At 38.1% G+C, this 26,855-nt stretch overlaps 1 protein-coding gene and 1 pseudogene across 2 annotated transcripts in view; one reads left to right on the forward strand and one right to left on the reverse strand.

Annotated features, from left to right (window-relative positions):
- The window catches only part of USP3 (ubiquitin specific peptidase 3), a 103,346-nt gene that overhangs the window by 35,267 nt on the left and 41,224 nt on the right, over positions 1–26,855 (forward strand). For both annotated transcript variants that reach the window (XM_049784149.1, XM_049784150.1), the window contains 2 exons: positions 21,261–21,344; positions 26,256–26,337. In XM_049784149.1, coding sequence (XP_049640106.1) covers positions 21,261–21,344; positions 26,256–26,337 — 166 coding nt within the window. The remainder of the gene's footprint in view (positions 1–21,260; positions 21,345–26,255; positions 26,338–26,855) is intronic.
- Positions 10,224–10,338, reverse strand: LOC126032917 (uncharacterized; annotated as a pseudogene).

The raw sequence follows: 26,855 nt of genomic DNA on the forward strand, positions 1-26,855 counted from the left end.
CCTTCTTAGGTGTGTATGTGTTTTTTCATCTTCCTCATTCTCACCCTTCCCTTCAAATCTCCTTAGCCTGTTGCTACCACATGATTTCTTTTTTTTTTTTTTTTTTAAGGTTCACAAGTATTAGAGACATCTGAAATACATAATTCTTCTGGAATCTCAAAATTCATTTGGGTTTAATTTGGCATTGTTCTTTCCAACTTTAGACTTTAGTAGTTTTCAATATTTATTATATAATTTGAGGCAAAAAATTTTTATGTACTAATCCTGAACAAGGCAGATGGTGTACAAAGGGAAAGAGAAGTTCTTCTACTCAGCATTCCCTTGGACTTGATCCAGGAACCTTCATCTCTTTGTCTCACTGGTTTCTATCTTTAGGACTGGGAGTGCTGAGAGATAGAGGAAATTCAGATATACTTGATAGAATGGTGGCAACAATGTTAATAGTTAATTTTCCAGAAACGGAACTTTAGCAGAGCTCATTGTTGTTTGTAAAAAATTAAAAAAAAAAGTGTGTGTGGTTATCTGTGCAGGGCTAACAACTGTGGGATGGAAAAGGCAGAAATATGTGGGGAGTTTCTTTTTCTTTACTTTTCTACACTGGAGATGAAGGAAAGGTGATGGAGCCAGGAGATAAGGGCAGGAACCTGACAGCCCGTGAGTTGACCAGAAAGCCCTGGTCTGGGTTGGGGGGCTCAAAAAAGCTGGCAGTTTATGCATGACTAGAGAAAGTTTTGGATTTGATTCAGAACTCTTGACACTGCAGAACTGACTCTTAAGCACAGTGCTGGGAGTTGTCTCTGAACACCTCTCTCTCTCTCTCTCTCTCTCTCTCTCTCTCTCTCTCTCTCTCTCTCTCTCTCTCTCTCTCTCTCTCTCTCTCTCTCCCCCTCTCTCCCTCCCTCCCTCCCTCCCTCCCTCCCTCCCTCCCTCCCTCTCTCTCTCTCTCTCTCTCTCTCTCTCTCTCTCTCTCTCTCTCTCCCTCTTTCTCCCTCCCTCTTTCTCCCTCCCTCTCCCTCCCTCTCCCTCCCTCCCTCTCCCTCTCTCTCTCTCTCTCCCTCTTTCTCCCTCTTTCTCCCTCCCTCTCCCTCTCTCTCCCTCCCCCTCCCCTCCCTCCCCCACTTTCCCTCCCCGCTCAGAAATCGCTCCTTGGCAGGCTCAGGGGACCATATGGGATGCCGGGATTCGAACCACTGTCTTTCTGCATGAAAGGCAAACGCCTTACCTCCATGCTATCTCTTCAGCCCTCTCTTTTCCTTTCTTTCCACCACAGCCATCATATTCAAAATGGGTCAGGTGATGCCCAAGAAACCAGAAAATGGGTAAACAGTAGTTTCCAAATATGTGTGAAAACAAGCAGACATCTGAGGTTCAGAAAAAGGGAAAAAGAGGTCAGGAGCCTTCATACCAAATTACTTACACAGGAGGGGAAAAGCTGGACAGTAATTTTTCATTGTTGCTATAATTCAAAATTATTCACAAAAAATACTATCGCTGCCACACTGAGAAAGTTGGGGCAGATGCCTAGGATAAACCAACTTAACTCACTTTACTGTGGTTAGAAGCTAGTCTCTAGCTCAGGCAGTCTGATCCCATCAGAGACTCAAGGCCCACGTGTTGGCTTTTCTGCAAATTCTAGGAGTCAGTAAAAATTGGTTTCAGTTGATGTCAATAAGACATGAATGTTCCTTTTGCCTTATTCTTAAGAGTCCTTAATGCAGCAGAAGGTGTTGGCCACAAGAGTTGGAGGCATTGCTCTGAAACACATTGAACATGACTTTGTCAGAGGCCTAATTCTCAGCATCTTTAGGGCTGTTCTTCTGTGCCTTCACAATTGGTAGTTAAATATCTTAAAATTTTTTTTTTGGTTTAGGGTCCACATCTAGCACTACACATCTGGCACTATTAGAGGCTGCATCCAACACAGTGCTTGATGATTGCTCTCCAGACTTGGTCAGGGGATTTTGTGGTGTTAAGAATAGAATATGAACCTCCTGCATGCAGGGGCACACTGTGTATGTGCTCTGAGCTATCTCCTAGACCCAACTTTCATGATTTTAGAGCCCTGGTGGTATCCTTGTGTGGTATAAACACCTGCTTTTTGTTCTTATAACTTCTAAATGTGGTCTTCTGTAGATGCTAAGTTGAGATTCAGAGGACCAATTTTTTATAAGAATATTTCTCTCTCTCTCTCTCTCTCTCTCTCTCTCTCTCTCTCTCTCTCTCTCTCTCTCTCTCTCCCTCCCCCCCCTCTCCCCCCTCTCCCCCCCCCATGCTCAGGGGTTACTCCAGGCTCTAATCTATATGGGATGCCGGGATTCGAACCAATGACCTTTTACATGAAAGGCAAATGCCTTACCTCCATGCTATCTCTCCGGCCCCAAGAATTTTTCTCTTAATGAAAATCCAATAACTTTTTTTTTTTTTTCCCAGGCCAACCCGTTTGATGCTCAGGGGTTACTCCTGGCTAAGCACTCAGAAATTGCCCCTGGCTTGGGGGGGACCATATGGGACGCCAGGGAATCGAACCGTGGTCCTTCCTTGGCTAGCGCTTGCAAGGCAGACAGACACCTTACCTCTAGCGCCACCTCGCCGGCCCCCAATAACTTTTTTTTTTTTTTGTGGTTTTTGGGTCACACCCGGCAGTGCTCAGGGGTTACTCCTGGCTCCATGCTCAGAAATTGCTCCTGGCAGGCACGGGGGACCATATGGGACGCCAGGATTCGAACCGATGACCTTCTGCATGAAAGGCAAACGCCTTACCTCCATGCTATCTCTCCGGCCCCAATAACTTTTTTTTAATCACCATGAAATTACAAAGTTTTTTATGATTGAATTTCAAGCATATAGTATTTCAACACTGATTTTTCAATAATGTCCACTTTCTTCTACCAGTGCTCCCTCCCCACCATTTGCATCTAGTCTGCTTCTACTTAGAGTCACCTTTTTCTTTGTTTAGTTTTTGCACTGTGTTTTCTAGTACTGTTGCTGTTAATGGTTTTATACATAATGTTTCAACATTTCTCCCCTATTCATTGCTCCCTCCCTGTCCTATCTCTCAGCCCCTTCAAGTGGCATCTTTCCTACTAAATAACAGTTCTGATGTTCTTTGTTCCAATGTTTTGTTTTGTTTTGTTTTTGTTTTTTGTTTTGGGGCCACACCCGGCGGTGCTCAGGGGGTTACTCCTGGCTGTCTGTTCAGAAATAGCTCCTGGCAGGCACAGGGGACCATATGGGACATCGGGATTTGAACCAACCACCTTTGGTCCTGGATCGGCTGCTTGCAAGGCAAACGCCACTGTGCTATCTCTCCGGGTAATGTTTTGTTTCTAAGTGAAGAGCAATATGGTCAAAACCCATTTTCAAAACAAAAAAGTATTTGTACTATCTAGTACTTTGTTATATAGTCTTAAAAATATTATCTTATTTTAAAATTATTTTGAAAGTTTCTTTATACAGTTTCACCTTGCTTTTTTTCTTTTTCTTTTTCTTTTTTTTTTTTTTTTTTTTTTTTTGGTTTTTTGGGCCACACCCAGTAACGCTCAGAGGTTACTCCTGGCTATGTGCTCAGAAGTTGCTCCTGGCTTGGGGGACCATATGGGACACGGGGGATCGAACCGTGGTCCGTCCAAGGCTAGCGCAGGCAAGGCAGGCACCTTACCTTCAGCGCCACCGCCCAGCCCACCTTGCTTTTTTTCTTTTCTTTTCCTTTTTTTTTTTGGGGGGGGGTGCCACTATTGTTAGTGTTAATGGCTTAGTCCTGGCTCTGAGCTCAAGGTACTGGGGATTGAATTCTGGGTTACCCTTGTGTAAGGCTTACCCTGTGTACTACTGTCACTCCGGTTCTGTTTCATCCCGTTTTTCTCTACAGAGAAATGTGTAGACTTTAAAAAAAAAAAATATATATATATATATATATATATACACACAAAAAAAACACAAAAAACTATATATATATATATATATATAGTTTTTTGTTTTGTTTTGTTTTTTAATTTTGGGTCACATCTGGTGACGCTCAGGGGCTACTCTTGGCTTAAGGGACCATATAGGATGCCTGGGGATCGAACCACGGTTTGTCTTAAGCTAGCGCTGGCAAGGCACACACCTTACGCTCCATGCCACTGCTCTGGCCCCTCAACTATATTTTTTAAGTATCACATTCTTTAAAAGGAGACCAGAGACCCTACTTTTTCTTTATTTTATTTTATTTTTTGGTTTTTGGGTCACTCCCGGCAGCGCTCAGGGACTACTCTGGCGCTATGCTCAGAAATCGCCCCCAGCAGGCTCGGGGGACCATATGGGATGCCAGGGTTCGAACCACCGTCCTTCATATGGGATGCCAGGGTTCGAACCACCGTCCTTCTGCCTGCAAGGCAAACGCCTTACCTACATGTTATCTCTCTGGCCCCTTTATTTTCTCTTTACAATGAAATCTTTCATATAAGTTACAAAATATTTTATTAGATTATTATATTTTTAGATTTTTATTAGCTTATTTAGGTTATTTAGATTACTAATGGTGTTTAAAAACCCTTATATGCTTAATATGCTCAGTATCTTGCATTTTAATTTTAGTGTGAGCTTATTTTCTTACCTTGATTAGTAAATTAGGGTGAAAACATTGCTAGTTTATATCAATTTACTCTCAATTTTAAAGGTTTTTGATCTTAAAGGAAAATTAAAACCAACTAAGTCATTTAAAAGCTGCCTTTAAAAGGTATTTTTGTTTTCTCTCCATACAACTTTTGAGTATTACATGAAGGTAACACTGGGTAGGTTTGGGGATTTAAAGCCATCTTAAATTGGGGGAGGTGTTTGGGTCACACTTGGTGGTGGTTGGGTTACTCCTGGCTCTGCTCAGAAATCGCTCCTGGCAGGCTTGGGGTACCATATGTGATGCCAGCAATTGAGCTGGGGCTTGTCCTGTGTTGGCCACATGCAAGGCAAAACGCCTTACCACTGTTGTATCGTTCTGGCTTTTTAAATTTTTTTAAATTAAAATACCCCACTTTTGATTCATACTTCCTTTATGAATTGTGCATTAACCCTTTCTTTATCTTCTTTTGTTAATGTACTGTAAAAAGGTATCCATTCAAAGGAAGAAAAGAGGTCAGTGGCTTTGCTTTCCAAGTCTAAAATTTCTATAGGTTTATCACTATTAAACTAGGGCTATTGAATAATACATCTTAAGGTTTGGCTATTTATATCGCTATTTTAGCAATACTTTGTGTGGAAAATACCCAGATCTGTAAGATTTTCACATGTTGCTGGTGCCTTTTATTATTTGCTCTTATAAAACACTTCTTTGTATGAACATTAAGCATTAGCTAGGCTGTTAAAGTGATCTATCATTAGTTTTTTTTTTTTCCTTTTTCCCTCAGGAATCTGATAAATTAGAATGACATGGTAATTCAGCCATGTGTTTCTTTAAGATCTTAAGTATCTCTTTAAACAGGAAAAACTTAAGATCATTCTCAAGGTCTCTCTATCTCCTAATCCTTTTCATAGATTTTCATAGGTCATGTGTACCAGATGTTGAAACATTCATTCTCGGTTTTCAGTTAGCAATGTGCATGGAATGCTTAATGGGGAAGCTTGAAAATACAATAAAATTGTGTGTTCTAACAAGTCAATGGGTTTTCTTGTTGGTGAGATTATGAGGAAGTAGAAAACTGAGGAAAATTTGGGAATTACATTAATAGGGATCTTTAAAAAGAGTATATATTAGAATGTTTTGTATGTTACCTTTCTTAACTAGAATTGGAATTTAACTTGCTTTATATTGAACAATGTGCTAAAGTGCATGTTGCTTTATGAGCAAATTGGAATTAAATGGCAGATCTGGAACCTTGGGGAATACGCACCATGGTAGCAGTGTCTGGCCTGTTGCCAGTCTTTTGTGTGACGTTATACAGAGCTGCAAGTGTGTGGACACTCAGAGCTTCTGAAATGCAGGAAAGGAACTGCAGCTGGTCACGCCATCTCATTTGTGTGTGTTTAGAACAAAATGCCAGGGAATCACCCCTTAGCATTCTATTGATTGCCTAAAGGAAATCTAATTGTAGCAAGAAGATGAAGCTATAACATTATTTTTTCGTTAAGAAACAGAAAAAGGGGGCCGGGAAGGTGGCGCTAAAGGTAAAGTATCTGCCTTGCAAGTGCTAGCGTAGGACGGACCGCGGTTCGATCCCCCGGTGTCCCATATGGTCCCCCCCAAGCCAGGGGCAATTTCTGAGCGCATAGCCAGGAGTAATCCCTGAGCGTCAAACGGGTGTGGCCCAAAAAACAAAAACAAAAAAAAAAAAAAAAAAAAAGAAACAGAAAAAGATGTCTTCTTTCTGTATCAGAATTGTATTGTGTTACTTTCTAATAATCCTAAGTAATCTTGTGAGTTTTTCTTGTACATAAACTCCTTAATTTGCTTTTATAAGTAAACTAGTGGTATATTATATTTAATTTATTTGGTGATTATTATGCTTAGAGTATAATTATTTTGACTCCAGCTCTTACTCTTTCATGTATACTTGTGATCTAAAGAAGTGGAAACATGTTCTGGAAGTTCACAGTTTCTGTCCTTATTTTTTCTTTTCCGGAAATCTTTCTAAGCCTATCTTATCTTTGCATGTTTTTTGTGAAGTTATCACAGAATTCTTACCACACACCCCTTCTTCCAGCTTTATTGTAGCTACATATAATATTTTCTAAACTCATAGTGTTTGCAGTTTTCTGCTGCACATTAACTATTTGTTAATGTCCTTGGGGACTGCAAAAACCTATGTCAGATCTTTTATGTCTTCCTCATACTCAGTGTCTGGTGCAGATCAGGCAATATGTGCTTGTTAAATTTTTTTTTTTTTTTTTTTTTTTTTTGGTTTTTGGGCCACACCCGGTGTTGCTCAGGGGTTACTCCTGTCTGTCTGCTCAGAAATAGCTCCTGGCAGGCACAGGGGACCATATGGGACACCGGGATTTGAACCAACCACCTTAGGTCCTGGATCGGCTGCTTGCAAAGCAAACGCCACTGTGCTATCTCTCCAGGCCCGCTTGTTAATTTTTTAATTCTCTTCTGAAGATTGGAAAGGTTGCACCAGTGCCGTGATGCAGTGTCCTCAAAAGGACTGCAGTCACATAGTGTTTTCCTTGAAGACCTAGGTTGTGCTGTATATATTGTCATTTCCTTTCCACACAGTTTACAGAGCAGCTCATCTCATTTTAGAGATAACTGGCACCTGGTACATTTAAAGAGGCAAGAGAACACCAAAAGTATTAAGTTTGATTTGTTACAAAGATTTTCCTACAAAGCTAGGAAATAAGTCAGTCTGATTGGGCTAGAATTAGGTAAAGATTTTAGTAAAAATGAAAATCTTCCCAAGTTTTCCACACTGGTACTTAAGCTCAATTTGTTAAGTAATACTTTTGTTTCACCTAAACTTCTTTCCCCAGCCAGTCAGTATCAAAAAGAAACAAAGGTAAAATTTATCAGAAAGAAATAGATAAAAATTAGAAACATTATTTGATTTTTTATATAGACAGTTGGAGTTACTATATTTAAAATACTAAAAATATAGTTTCTTAAGAAATGCAGATGTATAAAAGGAACTTTAGGTAAAACTAAATTGCCAAGAAAAATATTCTCTTCCTGTGGTAGATAATGTCTTAAACACTGAAAAATATTATAAACACTTTGAGATGTTAATTAGTTTGACTTTTGTTTCAGATTTAAAGACCTATCACAGGTCTTCTTTTGGGGGGTGGGTGGGTTTTGGGCCACACCCAGTGACACTCAAGGGTTACTCCTGGCTCAGAAATTGCTCCTAGCTTGGGGGACCATATGGGACCCTGGGGGATTTGCACCACCGCTCTGGTCCCAGCCTTTATTTTTTTAAGTTTTCATTTTAGGCCACAGTTGGTGTGCTTAGGGCTTACTCATGGCTCTGTACTCAGAGAGCCAGGGGACCTGAAGGGATGCAGTGCCAGAGATTGAACTCAGGTCAGTTCTGGAGAAGGAAAGAGCCCTATTTGCTGTATATATTATTGTTCTGGCTTCAAAATAGAATTTTTTTCCTTTTTTGTGGGAGGGGGCACACCGGTGATGCTCGGGTTACTCCTGGCTATGCACTCAGAAATTGTTCCTGGCTCGTGGGACCATATGGGACGCCAGGGGATTGAACCGAGGCCCGTCCTAGGCTAGGGTGCACAAGGCAGAAAGAAGCCTTACGGCTTGCGCAACCACTTGGGCCCTTAAAAATAGCATTTTTAATGAAAAAATAAATAAAAACACCTCTTATTTGTGGTGTTAATACCGAATAATTTTCAAAGCAGTTTATTAAAAATTAAAGGGTAGTCTTCTTTATTATCCTTGTTAACTAGTTGAATACATTTTCAATATTGTAAAGATTAGAGAACAGGAAGAAATTTTGTTTAAAAGCAAATATATTTGAAAGTTAAAAAGAAGGAGCCATAAAGGTAGCACAGCGGTAGGGTGTTTGCCTTGCATGTAGCCTATCCAGGACAGATGGTGGTTTGAATCCCGGCATCTCATGGTTCTCTGTGCCTGCCAGGAGCGATTTCTGAGCGCAGAGCCAGGAGTAATCCCTGAGTGCCGCTAGGTGTGACCCACAAACAACAACAACAGCAAAAACAATAGAAAAAAAGGTTAAAAAGAAAAATTTTAAGAGAGGTGGGCAGAAAACATCAAAGGCTCTTTTTAGTAAGTTGGTAGTTGTCTGCTCTTGGCAAAGGATACAGTTTTTTTGTTTGAGGTTTCTTCTAATTTTTTCAAAATTGGTTTAGTTGAATGTTGTACTCCAGGGGCTAGAGTGATAGCACAGTAGTAGGGCGTTTGCCTTGCATGCAGCCCACCCGGAACGGACCCGGGTTTGATTCCTGCCATCCCAAATGGTTCCCAGAACCTGTCAGGAACAATTTCTGAGCAATGAGCCAGGAGTAAGCCAGCACCACCAGGTGTGGCCCCAAAACAAAAACAGGCAAACAAAAAAATATGCATCAGAATTTGATAAAAATAAAAAATTTAATAATAACCTTGTTTCTAGTAATCAAAGCAAAAATCAACCAGCTCTTAGATGCTGACGATGGAATTGTGACTACCTGAAGGGAAGTTAGGAGACTGGAAGAGGTAAAGGAAGCCAGTTGGTTGATGGTGAACAGTAATTGGACATTAGGGATGTTCATGTGTGATATACACAGTTTCTGAGGTAAGAAACTGTATATGAGAACCTATAGTATTGTGATCTAACATTAGTTACAGTCAAAAAAATTAAGATTGTTATTTAAAAACATTCTTTTGGATTTTAACTTTCCTTTTTTTTTCTATTTAATGAAACCAGAGGTCATTTTTGATGCCTTTTTGATGGAGTATTTTTTGCATAAAATTGTTCTTGATATTATAAGTGGCTTTCTGATAAACATTTCTCTGTAGTTAGACAAAAAGTTTATTGTCACAGTAAAATCATGTAAATATGATTTCTTCCCATTCCATATTGGCGGAAAATGGTTTTATTTGAGAATATTTTCTTAAAGAATTGGAATGGAAATTTCAGTAGGAAAAACATCAGAATTTTATAATTGAGGAAGTTTTTCTCTAATTTGGATGTATAATCTAACTAAATATAATATAATATATAATTAACATAATTTAATAAATATCATAACAGTATACTATAAGCAATATAAATAAACAATATAATATAAAAATATATAGATATATATAATTAAAGGTGACTATTAGGACCGAGGCATCTTATTTAAAACGTTGTAAGACCGGTTGCATTGTGTAGGTGAGAGATATTGGACAAAACAGTCTGTAACGATTAACAGTTATATATCTTTGAGTTATATTAGTTAGAAAAACTTCCAAGGGGCCAGAGTCATAGCACAGTGGGTAGCATGTTTGCCTTGCACACAGTCAGTCAACCTGGGTTTGATTCCTGGCATCTTTATGATCCTCTGAGCCTACCAGAAGTAATACATGAGCTTAGAGCCAGGAATAACCCTAGTGACACCAGGTGTGAAAAATTAAAGCCAACGCCAAAACAAAAATAACAACAATGAAAGTACTTTCCAAATCTTAATAAAAATATCTTGTACAAACTGCAGAAGGAAATAAGTTGAACATTACAGTTCATTAATTATATTTGAAATCTGCCAACATATTCATAATTAAAAGAATTACTGTATCACTAGGGGTAAAAAATTTTTTTTTCCTTTTTGTTTCCAGACAGGACCTAGAAAAGGAATTTATAGGTTGGGATTTATGTAGATTTACTTTACCTTCCTGTGTTAGCCTCTTGAAGTATTGAGTCAACCTTAGAAGGATACTAGAAAGAGCAAAAAACATATTTATAAGTCAAATATATATTTCAATAAAAATTTCATTCTATTTTTCTGATTAAAAAAAAAACACTACTTGTTGGGGCCGGAGAGATAGCATGGAGGTAGGGCATTTGTCTTACATGCGAAAGAATGGTGGTTCGAATCCTGGTATCCCTTATGGTCCCCCGAGCTGCCAGGAGCGATTTCTGAGTGTAGAGCCAGGAGTAACCCCTGAGCACTGCCGGGTATGAACCAAAAAACAAAACCAAAACCAAAAAAACAAAACAAAACAAAAAAAAACCCCAACCAAACCAAAAATAATCTCTACTCGTGCTGGAGTGATAGTACATCAGGTAGGGCACTTGTCTTTCAGGAAGCTGACCTGGCTTCAATCCCTGGCTTTTCTGAGCCTGGCAGTTGTGATTCCCGTGTGCTGGGCTAGGTGTCACTCCTAAATATTCCTGGATGTGTCCGTGTCCCCAAAACAAAATCTAACAGCAATTATTCCCATACAACTAGCATAGAAATGAAGCTTTGAAAACACCTCTAAAAAATAAAGTATCCCATTTTAATTTGAAATTAAAGCCATTTAAATAAAATATCAAATAATTTAGAATTATCTATGATTTACATGATTGCCACTGTTTCCAGATATTGTTTTGGCAGTTCTGGCTAAGTCGGTAATAAGATAATAAGTAATTGATACAAAAATTAGCAAAGAAAAAAAGTAGTATAAATACATGATAGAATATCCAGAAAATGAGATTTTTATAGGAATTAACTAGAATATTTATGACATTTTTAATGGTGAATGTGATAAATATACAAAAATCAATCTTTGGGGCCGAAGAGATAGCATGGAGGTAAGGCGTTTGCCTTTCATGCAGAAGGTCGGTGGTTCGAATCCCGGCATCCCATATAGTCCCCCGAGTCTGCCAGGAGTGATTTCTGAGCATAGAGCCTGGAGTAACCCCTGAGTGTTGCTGGGTGTGACCCAAAAACAAACAAACAAACAAACAAAAAACAAATCAATCTTTTAATTAATGCCTTGGCAAAACAAAAAAAAAGTTCAAGGAAACAGAACCTTTTCAACTTAATGACAGAAACTATCAACTGTATAATTATATTATAGATCTTATGTGAAGAAAACGGTATCATAGATTGTTTTCTTTCTACAACTTTGTACCACACTTTTTTGAGAGAGTAGTACAGGATCCTCAAACATAATGTATGAACAGTTTTCAGAAAGTAAGAATAATGGACATGGAAATGCCACTTTTATTCAATAAATATCTACTGACAACCTTCTGTTTATTGGAATCTCACCTGTTAGAATCCTGAGTTCATTCAGCATTGAAAAAAACAACATAGAGGGGCTGGAGCGGTAGCACAGTGGTAGGGCGTTTACTGCATCCCATATTGTCCCTCCCACCCCGACCCCCCGCGCCAGAAGCAATTTCTGAGCACATAGGAGTAACCCCTGAGTGTCACCAAAAACTGAAGAACAGCAACAACATAGAACCTACTAAAAACCTCTTAGGTTCCATTACATTGGAACTTTCATTACAACTTTCTGTTTAAAGAAAAGCTTTAATAAATCGGTAGTGTTTTTGCCTGTGGCTTGTGTATGATATGCGTTATGGTCAGCCAAGTTCTTGTGGGGTGTGTACTCTATTGTTCACTTTTAGCGTTTTGCAGCATATTACAACTATTGTAGGCCTAGCTATATGAATTTATTTAATTTTAGCAAATCAAACCTTACCAAATGGATACTCTTAAAAGTAATACTTACAGAAATATTCTATCAGATTATAATAGTATTATTGCAAAGCAAATACTGGGAAACAAGAAAAAGTCATGTTGACCCACTTAATAAAACATTACAAGGTCATAATATTGATAACACAAAACATAATATAATTGGACAAAAAGTTTAAAGGACTTTATGAAGTATACATTTATATCTATTGTCATTAGTGTCAAATTTAGTTTATCATTGTATTGAGATATTAATTTTTGTAACAAACACTTAATAGTTTATAGTCTCTTGCAGAGATTTCTTTTTTTTTTGAGATTTTTTTTAATTTTTATTTTGATCATATTGGCTTACATATTTTTCACAGTAGTATTTTAGGTACATATTAACATTGAATCAGGGGAATACCCATCACCAAATTTGTCCTCCCCCCATCCCCGTTCCCTTCCTGCAACCCATATCCCCTACCATTGCCTCCCGGGCTGCTAGAGTAGGTGGTCCCCTCTTTATCTAGCTTACTATTAGTGATCATATATCTGTTTGGTCTTGGTAACCTCCCTTGTTTCCTCCTCAATTTGAGAGGTGGAGCTCGATAATTCGAGTTATGTGGTTTCATTTGAAGGAAAGAAAAGCAATAGAATGGAGTAAAAAATAAGAAAAAAAATAAATCAAATAAGCTGAAAATGGCGGAGTCCTTCTAGAGGCTTTCGACCTCAGTTTGAGCAAGGACATGAAAAAGGTAATTGAAACACCACATCAATACAGAAAGAAATATCAAATTAAATATCCAGTGAGCACTACAGCAGTAAAGTCAAGCACCACACAATGTTCTCAGTTCTAAAATCAAACCATGCTGGAGTACAAAAAGAAAGAGAAAGATAAAATAAAATAAAATAAAATTGGAGACATCAACTTCAATATCTACACCAAAATAAAGATGTCAATAAAAATTGATCAATCAATAAATATATATGTGGAAAAATGATTATTTTGTGCTTATTTTTTTTTCTTTTTCTCCCTGCATAGGCACAGTAACTATTGGGGATATTCTAGAGTGCAGAGATTATTTTTAATACAAACATGCACTAGGTATTCTTAGTTTTGTAGTTCACTTTATAAACCTTATAAGAAATAGTAAAATAATTTAAGGATTTCTTCTGAGACTAGTGTTTTATTTTTTTAGAATTAAGAGAAAAAGGAGAAAAGGGTAAAAATAGGAAAATGGAAAAGAAATAAAAAATATTAAATTAAACATTAGGACAAAAATGTTTAGAACATAATGCATGTTTTATTTTTAGAGAGTAGGGGAAAGAGTAAAGATGGGGGAACTAAAAGAAGAATATTTTTATTGTCTAGTGCTCATGGAGAATACTGAATGGTAATGAGTGGTGGTACAGATGAAAGTTTAGTTTTTTTGTTTTGATTTTTGGGCCAGCTCACCTGTTACTACTGGCTCTGTGGTCAGAAATTGACCCTGCCAGTCTCGGGGACTTAATAGGATGCCGGGAATCGAACCCAGGTTGGCCTCGTGCAAGGTAAATACTCTTATGTGCAATAACACAGGCCCCAAATGTTTAATTTAAAAGTAAAACAACTAATAGCGAAGTGAAAAGAAAGATTGGTAGGAAAATATCAGAGAAGAAAATTCAGAGAGACTTAATACTGTGGGAACCATCAAATACAGCTTAATTGGTATACAGATAGCTGTGAATTTGGAAGTTACTAAATAAGTGGAAAGGGCATTATTTTCACACCAAGGAAAGTAATAAAATTCTAGAATAGAACGTTAGTTGAAATGGAGGGAAAAGATATCCTTGGGGGCAGATTATGGAAGGGAAAATAGAATGGATTGGTTATGATTGGTTGGATGCTGAGAATAGCAGTAAGTAAACAAAAATCCAAAAATGTATACTGAACAGGGTGCTGGAGAATGGCTCAAATGGCTGCATTTGAGTCCCCATATTGCATGGCTCTTCTTCTTACATACTGTGGGAGTGATCCTGGTCATGCTGAACATCACTGGGATTGGTCCCATGACAGTAACAGAAAAATTAGAAACTGGACAGTTTCATTTTTCTGTGTATTAAAGTACATGGTTAAGAAATAAGCTGTAATGTGTGTGTGTGTGTGTTGTGTTTTTGTTTGGGGGCCACACCTGCTATTATTTGGGTTACTTCTGTTAAATGAGGTGCTGCTGATGGAGCCCATGCTCTTGATGGGAATTACAGGCACAGCCTTTGAACCTGGCCCTGCATAGCTTTTTAAGCCATTTGTATATAGCCTACGTAGTTATTAAAAGAAAATGTTTTCTTAAACCTCTTTAGTTACACAATTGTATTAAAAATATTTATTAAAGTTTACCTGTTCTAGATAGCTATTAAAATCAATGATCTTCTGCTCTTTTTTTTTTTTTAATCTTCTGCTCTTACTAATAGTATACATATGGGGCTGGAGCCATGGGGCAAGTGGCAGGGCATTTGCCATGCATGTGCTAACCTAGGATGGACTGTGGCTCAATCCCCCGGCATTCCATATGGTCCCCCCAGTCAGGAGCGATTTCTGAGCGCATAGCCAGGAGTAACCTCTGAGCGTCACTGGGTGTGGCCCAAAAAGCAAAAAAAAAAAAAAAAGTATACATACAATATTAGTCTGTACATTTAATCTAATCACTGAATAAAAGTAAAATTATTTTAAGATAATATTTGGCTCAAGAAATTGGTTTGGGGGCCGGAGTGTTGGCATGGAGTGGTAAGGTGTCTGCCTTGCCAGCACTAGCCTAGGACGGACTGCGGTTCGATCTCTCGGTGTCCCATATGGTCCCCCAAGCCAGGAGCGATTTCTGAGCACATAGCCAGGAGTAACCCCTGAGTGTCACTGGGTGTGGTCCAACCCCCCTCAAAGGAGAAATTGGTTTTGCCTATAACTGCCAATTAACAAATAATGAGGTGGTAGGGAAGGAGCTTCAGACTAGAGTGTACAAAAGAATGGGAAAGGTGGGCCAAAGAGATAGCATGGAGGTAGTGCGTTTGCCTTTCATGCAGGACCGTGGTTCGAATCCCAGCATCCCATATGGTCCCCTGAGCCTGCCAGGAGCGATTTCTGAGTGTAGAACCAGGAGTAACCCATGAGTTCTCCCTGGTGTGATCCAAAAACCAAAAAAAAAAAAAAAAAGAATGGGAAAGGTCTTACGTATTTTTGTGGTGGGGTCAGACACTGCTGATGTGCAGTAGACTAGAAACTTGAACAGTTAATACACTATTACCTAAACTGTAATTTAAAAATAAAGCCATTTTGGTTTGTAGGCTAATATTTACTGACAGCCAAGGTTTTAGAAGAAAGACACCAATCTCTTGTCTTGCTTTGTTAGGTCCCATTTTCTGTTTGAAAATTTCTATTATTACGCATACACATTTTTCAATATTGTGTGTGTGTGTGTGTGTGTGTGTGTGTAAAATATACACACCTAGGTGGACAACCTTCCTAAGCAGTGGTCAAGAGTCTTGGGTGTCCCTTTGCATGACTTTCAGACAAACAACTGGGGTTACAGATGACATGTGCAAGGCATGTGTTCTATCATTAAGCCTATCCTGGCCCAATGACATTTTATATATACACGCATGTATATATATAATTAAGACTTTTTTTTTTAGTTTTTAGAAATGCCCATTTGTTCTTTGGGCTTATTCCTGGCTATGCTCAGGGATCACTCTGGTGAGCTCAGGATACTGGGATCATTGCATGCAAGATAAGAGTTACTTTACCTATTTTATTTTTTACCGTATTTTGCCTTATTTACCATCTAGCAAAAGAGATGGTAAAAGGGTAAATTGTTTTTGGGCAACACCCAGGAGCGCTTAGGAGCTACTTCTGACACTTTGCTCAAAAATCACTCTTGCAGACTCAGGATGCCATTAATCTAACCCAGATTCTTCCTGGGTCGTCCACATGCAAGGCAAATACCTTGTGCTTTGCTCTCTCTCCGGCCCAGGGATAAAATATTTTTAATGTTGCAAACAGATGAAAACATTTGTTTATCTTTTAGATAGCTTGCCCAATACTAAAAGCAAAAGTAACTAAGAATTTAGCTTCTAGAAATAATATGACTCAGAAATTTTGCTTCTTGAAGACCTACCCCCAAGGTCTTCAAACTTTTTTGTTTGAAGTGTTTCACACATTTTTTGTTTGTTTGGCGTTCAGTGGCCACTGTTGGCTTTACTCAGGGATCATATATTGGGTTGGTAATTGAATTTGGTTCAGCCATGCCCAAGAGTATGCCTTAATGCCTTAATTCCTCTTACCTCTGGAACCAAAATTTATTATTCAGAAATGGTGTTATGTCTTTATATTCATTGTAGCACTATTCAGAATAACCAAATATTAGAAACAACCCAAGTACCCAAGAATAGATGATTGGATAAAGAAGCTATGGTACTTATACCATTACAACTATAAGAAGAGATGAAATTATGATCTGGAGACTATCTTGTTGAGTAAAGTTTGCTAGAAGGAGAGGGATGGATGCAAAATACTCAGGTGGGATATATAGAACAATAGGGAAATAAATACCTCAGAGCAACAGAATCTGAAATGGCCTGTAAAATGTGTGTGTGTGTGTGTGTGTGTGTGTGTGTGTGTGTGTGTGTGTGTGTGTGTGTAAGATGGAATTGGGAATTGGAACAATAGTCGTAGAGGGAAGCAGACACTGGTGGAGTGTGTGGTGTTGGAGTTTTGTATCCACGAAGCCCTGTGTGGTAAATTTTATAGTATTGTAAATAATGTTGCTAAATAAAAACCCTACTTTCCCTTTCTGAAAAAATAGCCTTTGTACTTCCTGATTTTACAGAGATTGTGTCCAGAACATCTGAGTTAGCACTCCTGGTGATGTTTGGGACCACTTGGTAGTGGGCACATGAGGTGGGCACATGCTGTGCTACGGATCAGACATGGGCCCTTCTTATTAATGCCAGGCTTGTGCTTTAATACTTGTGCTAATTTCTTGGTTTTCCTCAAAATTTGAAAACAGAAGTGCCCTAACTAACTTATTGTTTCAAAGTGTTTTTTCCCCTTCTTGTTTAATAAACAAGGTAACTTAAGACCCAAAGATTTAGCACAAAGGTCAAAGTACATATCATGCATGCTATTGACCTGAATTTTATCCCTGGTCCTTGCTATAACATGGCCCCTGAGCATCACCCATTACCATTTTTTTTAAACTTAATTCAAACTATAAAGCTGTGTTTTGGTGCATGCATGTGCGTGCACGTGTGTGTGTTTTGGTGCGTGTGTGTGTGTGTGTGTGTGTGTGTGTGTGTGTTTTCACATCCAGCAGTAAACCTGCACAACTGACATTTCAGGGCTTCAACCAAAGCCTCCTGCATGCAGAACTTCTTCAGACTTAACTATTTTTTACTGGCTCCCATAAAATGAAAAATATTTCTGTAGAATTATGTATCAGAACTCAAAAAAAGAAAATCAGTTCTGCAGTTGTATTACTCCCATACACACAGCTGGTATAATTTACCTTAATGATGAAAATTCAAGGAGATAATGTAAGTAGGAGCAGTTAAGCGAAACTATTTTAGAATGGAGCAAGGTGGTAGATATATTTATTTTCTAGTATAAAATATTATTTAAGATATGTAAAGTGATTTTGTATTCCTAACTGAATCTATGTCATATGAGAAAGAACTAATAAAGAAATCATTGGGAGGGTTGGAGTGATGGTACAGTGAGTAGGGCACTGTTCTTGTGTGTAGACAAACCAGGTATAATCCCTGGCTTTCCATATGGTCTTCTGAGCCCTGAACAATGCTGGGTGTGGCCCCAAACAACACAATGATTAATAAAGAGAAAAATAATCAGTTATTTTATTAGAGACAAACAAAGCACTCTTTTTGGCAAAGGTTTAAGGGATTCACTTTCCTATTAGGCATCCTAAAAATCTATGAAAGACTTAAATTTACTTAGACCTCAATTCTTAGATGAAAGCTAGCACTTGGAGTTATTTTGTTTTAAATACTTGTTTGTTTCATCTAAAATATACACAAAAATATGAAAATAATATTTGGAGTACTGATGCAGCTTTAGTCTTCAGTGAATGTGTAAGGTTCATAGAAGAATTATGTTTTGAAGTTTAAATTTTAGACAGCAGACCATCTCTTGACATACGTTTAGTAAAAGCAAAAAACGAGATTTTATTCATTTAATTCCCTTATGTATTTTTTGTAAAGTCAGTTTGAATTTCCTCCTATTGCTTCTACTTTTGTCATAGACAAAGGATCTAGGGTGTTAAAACTAGATTTTCTATTTGTAGGAATGTTAGGGCTTGTTCCTCAGAACTTGGATAATATTAGACAATCTTGATAGGCAGTCATTTAATGGGCGATTAATAATTAGATCTACGGTACATTTTAGTTTTCAAAGTCACTCACTTTTTCACTCTTCTTTCATGCTACATTTTTTCGAGACTATATCATTTATAGAACTGTTGTTGTTTTCATGCATAATGATTGTAATACAATATTCATAACCAGAGTGCCCACTTCTCTCCACAAATGTTTCCACTGCGTATCTTTCTATTCACACATGGGAGAGATTGTTTTGTATTTATTCCTTTCTTTCTGACTGATTTGACTGAGAGCCTTTAGTTCAAACCATGTAGTAGAAATTGCATGATTTTATTTTTTTTTGCAGCTGCATAGTGTTCCCCTGTATAAATAGACTCCAGTTTCTTTATCCATCCATTCACCTATGCTTGGACATTTGGGGCTGTTGACATGTATATCTTTGCTGTTGTACAAGCTCTGCAATGAACATAGCTGTGAGTTGCTTAATAGAGGAATACAAATACCAATAACTGGAGTTGTCTCACTCCAGTAAGAATGACATATATCGGGGGCCGGGCGGTGGCGCTGGAGGTAAGGTGCCTGCCTTACCTGCGCTAGCCTAGGACGGACCGCGGTTCGATCCCCCGGCGTCCCATATGGTCCCCCAAGCCAGGAGCGACTTCTGAGCGCATAGCCAGGAGTAACCCCTGAGCGTCACCGGGTGTGGCCCAAAAACCAAAAAAAAAAAAAAAAAAAAAGAATGACATATATCAAAAAAGTGTGGAAATAGGGGTCAGAATGATAGCGATGTGCTAGGGCAGTGGTCGGCAACCTGCGGCTCGAGAGCCACACGTGGCTCTTTACACTTTTAATTTGGCTCTTCTTTGTGCTGGGCGGCCGTTCCAGGAGTCAGGACTCTGCTCCTAGCCTCTGTCAGTGCGCGCCCTGTGTGACTCTCAAAATAAATTTCAATCGTGGTTTTGGCGAGATTTGGCTCAGTTGAAAAAAAAACGTTGCCGACCACTGTGCTAGGGCATTTTCCTTGCACGCAGCTGATCCAAGATAGATGTCAGTTTGATCGCTGGCATCCCATATGGTCCCCAAGCCAGGAGCGAGTTCTGAGCGCAAAGCCAGGAGTAGTCCCTGAGCGTCACTGGGTGTGGCTCCCCTCCCAAAAAAGTCTGGAAATAACCAATATTTGTGGGGATATAGTGAGAAAGGAACACACATTAATTGTTGGTAGGGACATTGGCTGGTTCAAGAAAAGCAATATGGAGGAGATTTCTTGGAAAAGTAAAAATAGCTCTCATCTGTCTTAGCAGGACCACTTTGTGGCATCTACTCCCAAAAAAACCCCCAAATCATTCACTTTTTAAAACTTTGACACCTATAAATGAAACAAACAAATGGTATGTTATTTAATATTATTTTCTTTATCCCCCTTATTTCCCATGGTTTCAGATATGTAAGAAAAGCTTCGATTGCCTAACACTTATTGCTCTATATTCAGAATTTTGTTTGCACAGAATGACAGTTTTATTGTCATTATTCTTTGGTTACAAATTTTTTTTTTGTTTTTTTTTTTTGTTTTTGGGTTACACCCGGCAGCGCTCAGGGGTTATTCCTGGCTCTACACTCAGAAATCGCTCCTGGCAGGCTCTGGGGACCGTATGAGGTGCCGGGACTCATCATCCTTCTACATGCAAGGCAAACACCCAAACGCCCTACCTCCATGCTATCTCTCCAGTCCCTTGGTTACAAATGTTTGTGGGTTTTTTTTTTTTTTACAAACTGCTTTTACTGCAGGAAATAAATTGAAATGAATAAGATAAAGTTTATTGTGTTCCTTTTTTTGTTGTTATTTTGTTTGGAGGTCACACCTGGTAATACTTGGGTTACTCCTTTGTGCTCAGGAATTACTCCTAGTGGAGCTCAGTGGACCATCCAGAATGCTGGGGATCTAACCCAGGTTGGCTCCATGCAAGGCAAATGTCCTATCCACTGTACTGTCACGCCAGTGCCATATGTATTACTCCTTATATTTGTATCTTACTGGCTTGCTACAGTAATAATATGGAAACCAATTTAAGTTTTTGGAGTATGTGTGTGTGTGTCACTTTCCATTGCTCAGGACTTACTCCTGGCTCTGCACTCAGGGATCACTTCTGGTGGAACTTGGGACCTTATGAGACAATGAAGATTACTTTGACATCTTTTTTTTTTTTTTGACATCTTTCTTAAAAACACTTATGTTTCCTTCTTCCCTCACACTGCTCTTAATTTGAGTTGGGAAGTATCATCTTAAAGCAATGTTCCTCAAACTACGGCCCGCGGGCCATATATTGTATTTATTCCCATTTTGTTTCTTCACTTCTAAATAAGATATATGCAGTGTGCATAGAAATTTGTTCATAACTTTTGTTTTTACTATAATCTGGCCCTCCAACAGTCTGAAGGACAGTGAACTGGCCCCCTGTTTTAAAGTTTAGGACCCCTGTAAGACTTAAAGCTTCAGGCTTAATGGTGCTTCTTATTTTATCTCCCAAACATACTAAAAAGAATGTAACACATGTTAAAATATATATATTCTTTTCATTCTCAAAGGAGAAACTGAAAAGCTTTTGGATAAAGATGTGAAAAGAAATTAGTGTTCATTGTGGGTGGTGGCTTTTGAAAAAGGCTCTTTACAAAAACATTTCCTGTGGATTCCAAATCCTCTAAACTTAGCATTGATAGTAATGGCCCACAGAGCCATGTGGTCATTTTGGCACAGCTAGGCCTTTTAGTGATTTCATTACTGTGGTTTCCTCAAGCTTTTGCACATATGATTAATATTTTCCTTGCAGTTATCGCTGTGATGATTTTGTGGTTAATGACACCAAGCTGGGACTGGTACAGAAAGTCAGAGAACATCTACAGAACTTGGAAAAGTAAGTAGTAGGTCTTGGGAAAGGAAGGGATGGAATGTGATTGAGGGATCCTTTAAAAATATTTGGAAATGTTGTTTACAATTTCATGTATTTAGTGTCATTGAAATGTTACTTTAAAAAAAAAAACAACAGCTGTATTTGGTTTCCTAAAACTGTTCCTGTATAATGTTCATGACTATAATAATATTTAATATTTGTTATTACTATTATCTACAGGTCTATGAGCCTGTATTTTACTTATTACTCACCAGTTTATAAACTACTCAACCTAGTTGCCAGGCAAAATTTGAGGGTTCAGGCAGAGGTTGGAAAACAACATCAAACCATCATAGTTAACCTTTCATACTAGAAAACACTTCTTGAATGTTAAGTGTTTTCACTTTGTGTTTGTTTGATAGCATAATGTAGTAATTTATTTTCTTCCTTTTTTTGAATGGTTAGATAGTATTACTGGGAATAAGATGTAAGGTGCTTTGTTATTAAAAAAAAACTAAAGTTCTTTTATGAGCAATGCTTTTTTCGTTTGCCCTTTTTCCTATTTGCTGTAACAAAAGATTATTAGAATAAGTATCACTGGTTCAAAATTTAAAGTTAATTGAAAACAAAAAGCAGTGACTTTCCAAATTGTTAGGTGCTAGCTAATGTTTTGACCGTTGGTAAGAAAAGGTATCATGAGAACAAACCCATAGCAAACTTGAAAATCAGTGGGATATTTTTAAAGTGCACATATGTTGAGAGGAAATAGACTGAGTTTGTTTAATGAGTACCGATAGTTTTTGTTAATATAATCTTTATGCATGTCTCATTTTTGGTTCTAAAGCTAGTAAGAGAAGAAATGATTCCTTTAAAAGTTAATTTGAGTCTAGAGAGAGATTTATAGGGGTGTAGGCACTTACTGTTCCCCACTGCTTGCAGCCAACCCCCATTGATCTGTAAGGATCACAGGGATCTCTTGAGCATCCCCAGTTCTTTGGATCACCCCCACCAGGTGGTGACCTGCTAATCCCCAGCATCACAGGGACAAATAGTATTACACTCTCAGATCTTTGCATTGAACTGCTAGTCTGATTGGTGAAGAATTACTCAGAGAAACCCCCTAGATCTCCTTAGCACTGTCTGGGAAAACACCCCCCCCCCCCAATAAAATTAAGTTAATTAAAACACTTTATGCAGTTTAATTACTTTAGGCTCTTTTTAAGTACTTATCTAACCCCTCCTTTGGGGGTGTGTGGAACATACCTGGCCATGTTGGGGGTGCTGTTTAGTTTTTTTTTTGTTTTTTGTTTTTTTGTTTTTTTTTTTTGGTTTTTTTTTTTGGGCCACACTCATTGACACTCGGGTTACTCCTGGCTGTGTGCTCAGAAACCGCTCCTGGCTTGGGGGACCATATGGGACACTGGGGGATCATCCTAGCTCAGACGCATGCAAGGCAAACGCCTTATGGCTGCGTCACTGCTCCAATCCCATCTGTATTTAGTTTTACATGCAAACTCCATTGGACAATCTCTCCAATTCCTTGTTCCTCTATATTGTAAAAGGATTTTTCCTTTTTTAAAATTTTCATATATAGTGCAGAAAGCCTCTTTATATATGCAATCATTCAAATTATTAATATTGTACAAAATTTTCACAACAGTGAAGTAGGGAATTCCTGTGGTAATTCACATCTTATCACTCTTTAGGTTCTTAATAACTAGCAGAGTTACTACTTTATTTCTTTATAAAAATGAGATAACTATAAAAATGTTTTATTTTTTTCTTTCTGCCACTTTCCAGTTTTTCCTCTTAACAAAAGACTTCTTTTTCAATATTTTTTTTTTTCTGGTTTTTTTTTTTTTTTTTTTTTTTTTTTTTTGGTTTTTGGGTCACACCCAGCGATGCTCAGGGGTTACTCGTGGCTGTCTGCTCAGAAATAGCTCCTGGCAGGCACAGGGGACCATATGGGACACCGGGATTCGAACCAACCACCTTTGGTCCTGGATCGGCTGCTTGCAAGGCAAATGCCGCTGTGCTATCTCTCCGGGCCCTTCTTTTTCAATATTAAGTAAATCAATCAGAATGAACTCAGAGGCGAAGGAGAACGTTAAGGAATCTGCATGCATCACCTGGAGAGAAGGCCTAATAGGTTCAGTGCTTGCTTTGCATGCAGATGACCACGTTTTATTTTTAGCACTATAGATAGCTTCCCAAGCACTGAGCTGAATTAGGCCCTGAATACCTCTGAGTGTGACCATACCCCATCCCTGTTAACCTGCATGTTATTATGCAGATAACACTTTTCATTTCTGTTGACCACTTATCAAATAAAAAAAATGTTAGAGACCATCTTATCCACACTTGGTCACACTGAAAAATTTACTTTGAAATGTCTAAGTTTATTTTTTTCAGACTGTAGTGAAGATATTATTTTAAAACTATGATTCTATTTGTGTTTTACTTAACTTCAGGGTATTCTCCATTTTTATTTTTATTTTAAATATTTATTTTTTTTGTTTGTGTTTGGGTCACATTCAAAGGGTTACTCCTGGCCATTTGCTCAGAAATCACTCTTGTTAGGCTCAAGGGACCATAAAGAATGCTGGAGATTGAACCTGTGTCATCTTACCTGCTGTGCTATCACTTTGGTCCAATTCTCCATTATTTCTATAGCAGTACTGTGCCATAGAATTTTCTGAAGTGAAGGAAATGGTCTGTAATCTGCCATATACATGTGGTATCCATTTGCTATATGTGACTACGGAGTACCTGAGAAGTAGATAATGCAAAAAATAAATTTTACATTTTATCTAAGTTTAATTTAAATGTATATAGACAAATTTATTTTATTTTATTTTATTTTGTTTTTTGGGTCACACCCAGCAGCACTCAGGGGTTACTCCTGGTTCTATGCTCAGAAATCATCCCTGGCAGACACGGGGGACCATATAGGATGCCGGGATTCGAACCACCGTCCTTCTGCAAGACAAGTTTACTGAGTAGATACTGTATTATAAATTCATACTATGAATTTAGAGCAGCAGTTTTCAATTTTTCACTCTGCTCACTGGTGCCAACCTATCTACATATACCTGATATAAAAACATAGAAAACTATTGATCTAGAGAAATCTGGAATTTGCAACTTAACTGAGGGTAAAATTTAATAACTTTTATTCTAAAAACCTAAATGTTTTATATATACATAGGCTAGAACTATAAGATATTGTTACTAAGTAGTACATATTCTGTACTTGTGAATCAAATTCTTCACTTAGTGTTTTTATTGTTACTATTATTTTGTTTCTTGGGCCACATTTGGCGATGCTCAGGGGTAACTCCTGGCTCTGTGCTCAGGAATCTCTCCTGGCAAACTTGGGGGACATTATGGGATGCCAGGGATTGAAGCCAGGTCAGCCATGTGCAAGATGCTGTACTATTGGTCTGACCCCACTTACTATTTTTAAGGATTAATGTAATAGCAGAATATATGGAATTGTTTTACTTTTTGTAGTCAGTGATAGATATTCTTGGGAAGAATACACAAACTATTCTGGAGAAATTTTTGTAAGAGTATTTTTATTTTTTGGGGGGGCACACTCAGTGACACTCAGTGATTACTCCTAGCTATGCGCTCAGAAATTGCTCCTGGCTTGGGGGACCACATGGGACACCAGGGGATCGAACCGCAGTCAGTCCTAGGCTAGCGCTGGCAAGGCAGACACCTTACCACTTGTGCCACCACTCCGGCCCCGAGTATTTTTAGATTTGAACCCAACATTACTATATTTGATAATCCAAAGATACTAGTTTAGATGAAAGTTCTGAAATGAAAAATAATTATGTGTTTGAAATAGCTTGAATTTTAGAACATGGGAAGGAAGAAGTACGAGGTAGTATAGGGGTAAAGGCACTTGCTAATCCTGGTTTCATCTCCAACATTCCTAATCACTGATAAACATAGTCCCAAGGCCCCTTAAGGGAAAAAAGTTTTTCTTTAAAATAATTTTTAATTGCTTTAGTTTTTTTCTCTGCATTTTTTTTTAAGTTTTGGGATCCATCTAGTCAAGGGTTCCATATATGTGAGGCATGTTTTCTGCCACTGAGTCATACATAATAAATTTTTTGAGGAGGCCATACCTGGTTAGGGGTTACTCCTGGTTCTTCACTCAGGAATTACTCTTGGTGCTGCTCTGGAGACCAAATTGGATACCAAGGATGGACATGGTTGGCCTTGTGCACGGCAAGTGCCTTACTCATTGTACCATATCTGTGGACCCACACATAATTTTTAAAGGATCCTTTGGGTATAGCAATTGCTTTCTGGTAAGTTTTAAGCAAAATAGCTTGCTTGTCAAGAATCATTTTGAAATATTTGAATTTAGAATTTTTATGCTGATGAAGTTATTTTAGAATTCTTTAAGCATAGATACATTGAATGACTGTATAATGCCCGCATTTGTTATTTTGTAAATTTATATTGTAATCTATTATGAGAAATATGTGAAACATAATTCATTTATCAAAAAATGTAGTATAGTACTTGATAATATTAAATCTCAGAACAATCATGTCAGATATCACCTTTGCTTTTGTAATTAGTAATAAGTATAGTTTGCAAAAGCCTTACTTGATTACCATATGCAGATGAAGTGGGAATAGAGTAGGATTACCTCCATTGCATCTATCTAGCCTGGATATTTGGGAAGTCCCTGGTGGTGGCCCTTTCTGGTCCCACCTGCTGCTGTAGGAGCAGTGTGGATTTCCACAGGAAGTGGAATTTTTGACTTTAGACACTTAATGACCACAGTGGGCCTGATCTGCCTTGACTAAGCAGACCATTACCTAGTCTGAGAATAACTGAGTTTATTTTTTGTTATTGTGTAACCTAGAAAAGAAGACTGTATTCTTTTTGATTATCTGTTTGTTTCAATAGCTCTGCTTTCACAGCTGACAGACATAGAAAGAGAAAACTTTTGGAAAATTCATCACTAAACAGCAAATTGTTAAAAGTAAATGTAAGTAATGTATTTTCAAATATATGTAATTAAAACTAGTTGCTGGTTTATTAGAATTCTGTTATTAATGTTTCTCTTTATAACCATTTATGAATGTATGTCTTAGATTTAGTATGTTTTACAAAATATTTTCCATTTGTACTGATTCCTGATGTGACTAAATAACCCCAGTGAGCCCATCTGTTGGTATTTTCCTTCTGTAAATTTTAATGTTTAGGACTTCATTTGTAGTTTTCATCATAAAATGCTGTTTTCTTTATTTTGGTAAGCCACCTGGATAGCTGTTAAGAGGCTAACAGGATGTAAAGAATACTAAATTTGGGGGGGGGGGGTTGTTGGGTCACACCTGGCGGTGCTCAAGTGTTACTCATGGATCTGTGTTCATAAATTGATTTTTGTAGGCTGGAGGAACATGCGGAATTCCGGGAACTGAAGTGGGGTCTGTCCCAGGTTGGCCACATGCAAGGCAAACACCCTATCACTGTGCTATTGCTCCAGCCCCTCTACAGATTTTAAAA

The sequence above is a fragment of the Suncus etruscus genome, chromosome 1 (assembly GCF_024139225.1).
Source record: "Suncus etruscus isolate mSunEtr1 chromosome 1, mSunEtr1.pri.cur, whole genome shotgun sequence".
In the NCBI taxonomy this organism is placed as follows: Eukaryota; Metazoa; Chordata; class Mammalia; order Eulipotyphla; family Soricidae; genus Suncus; species Suncus etruscus.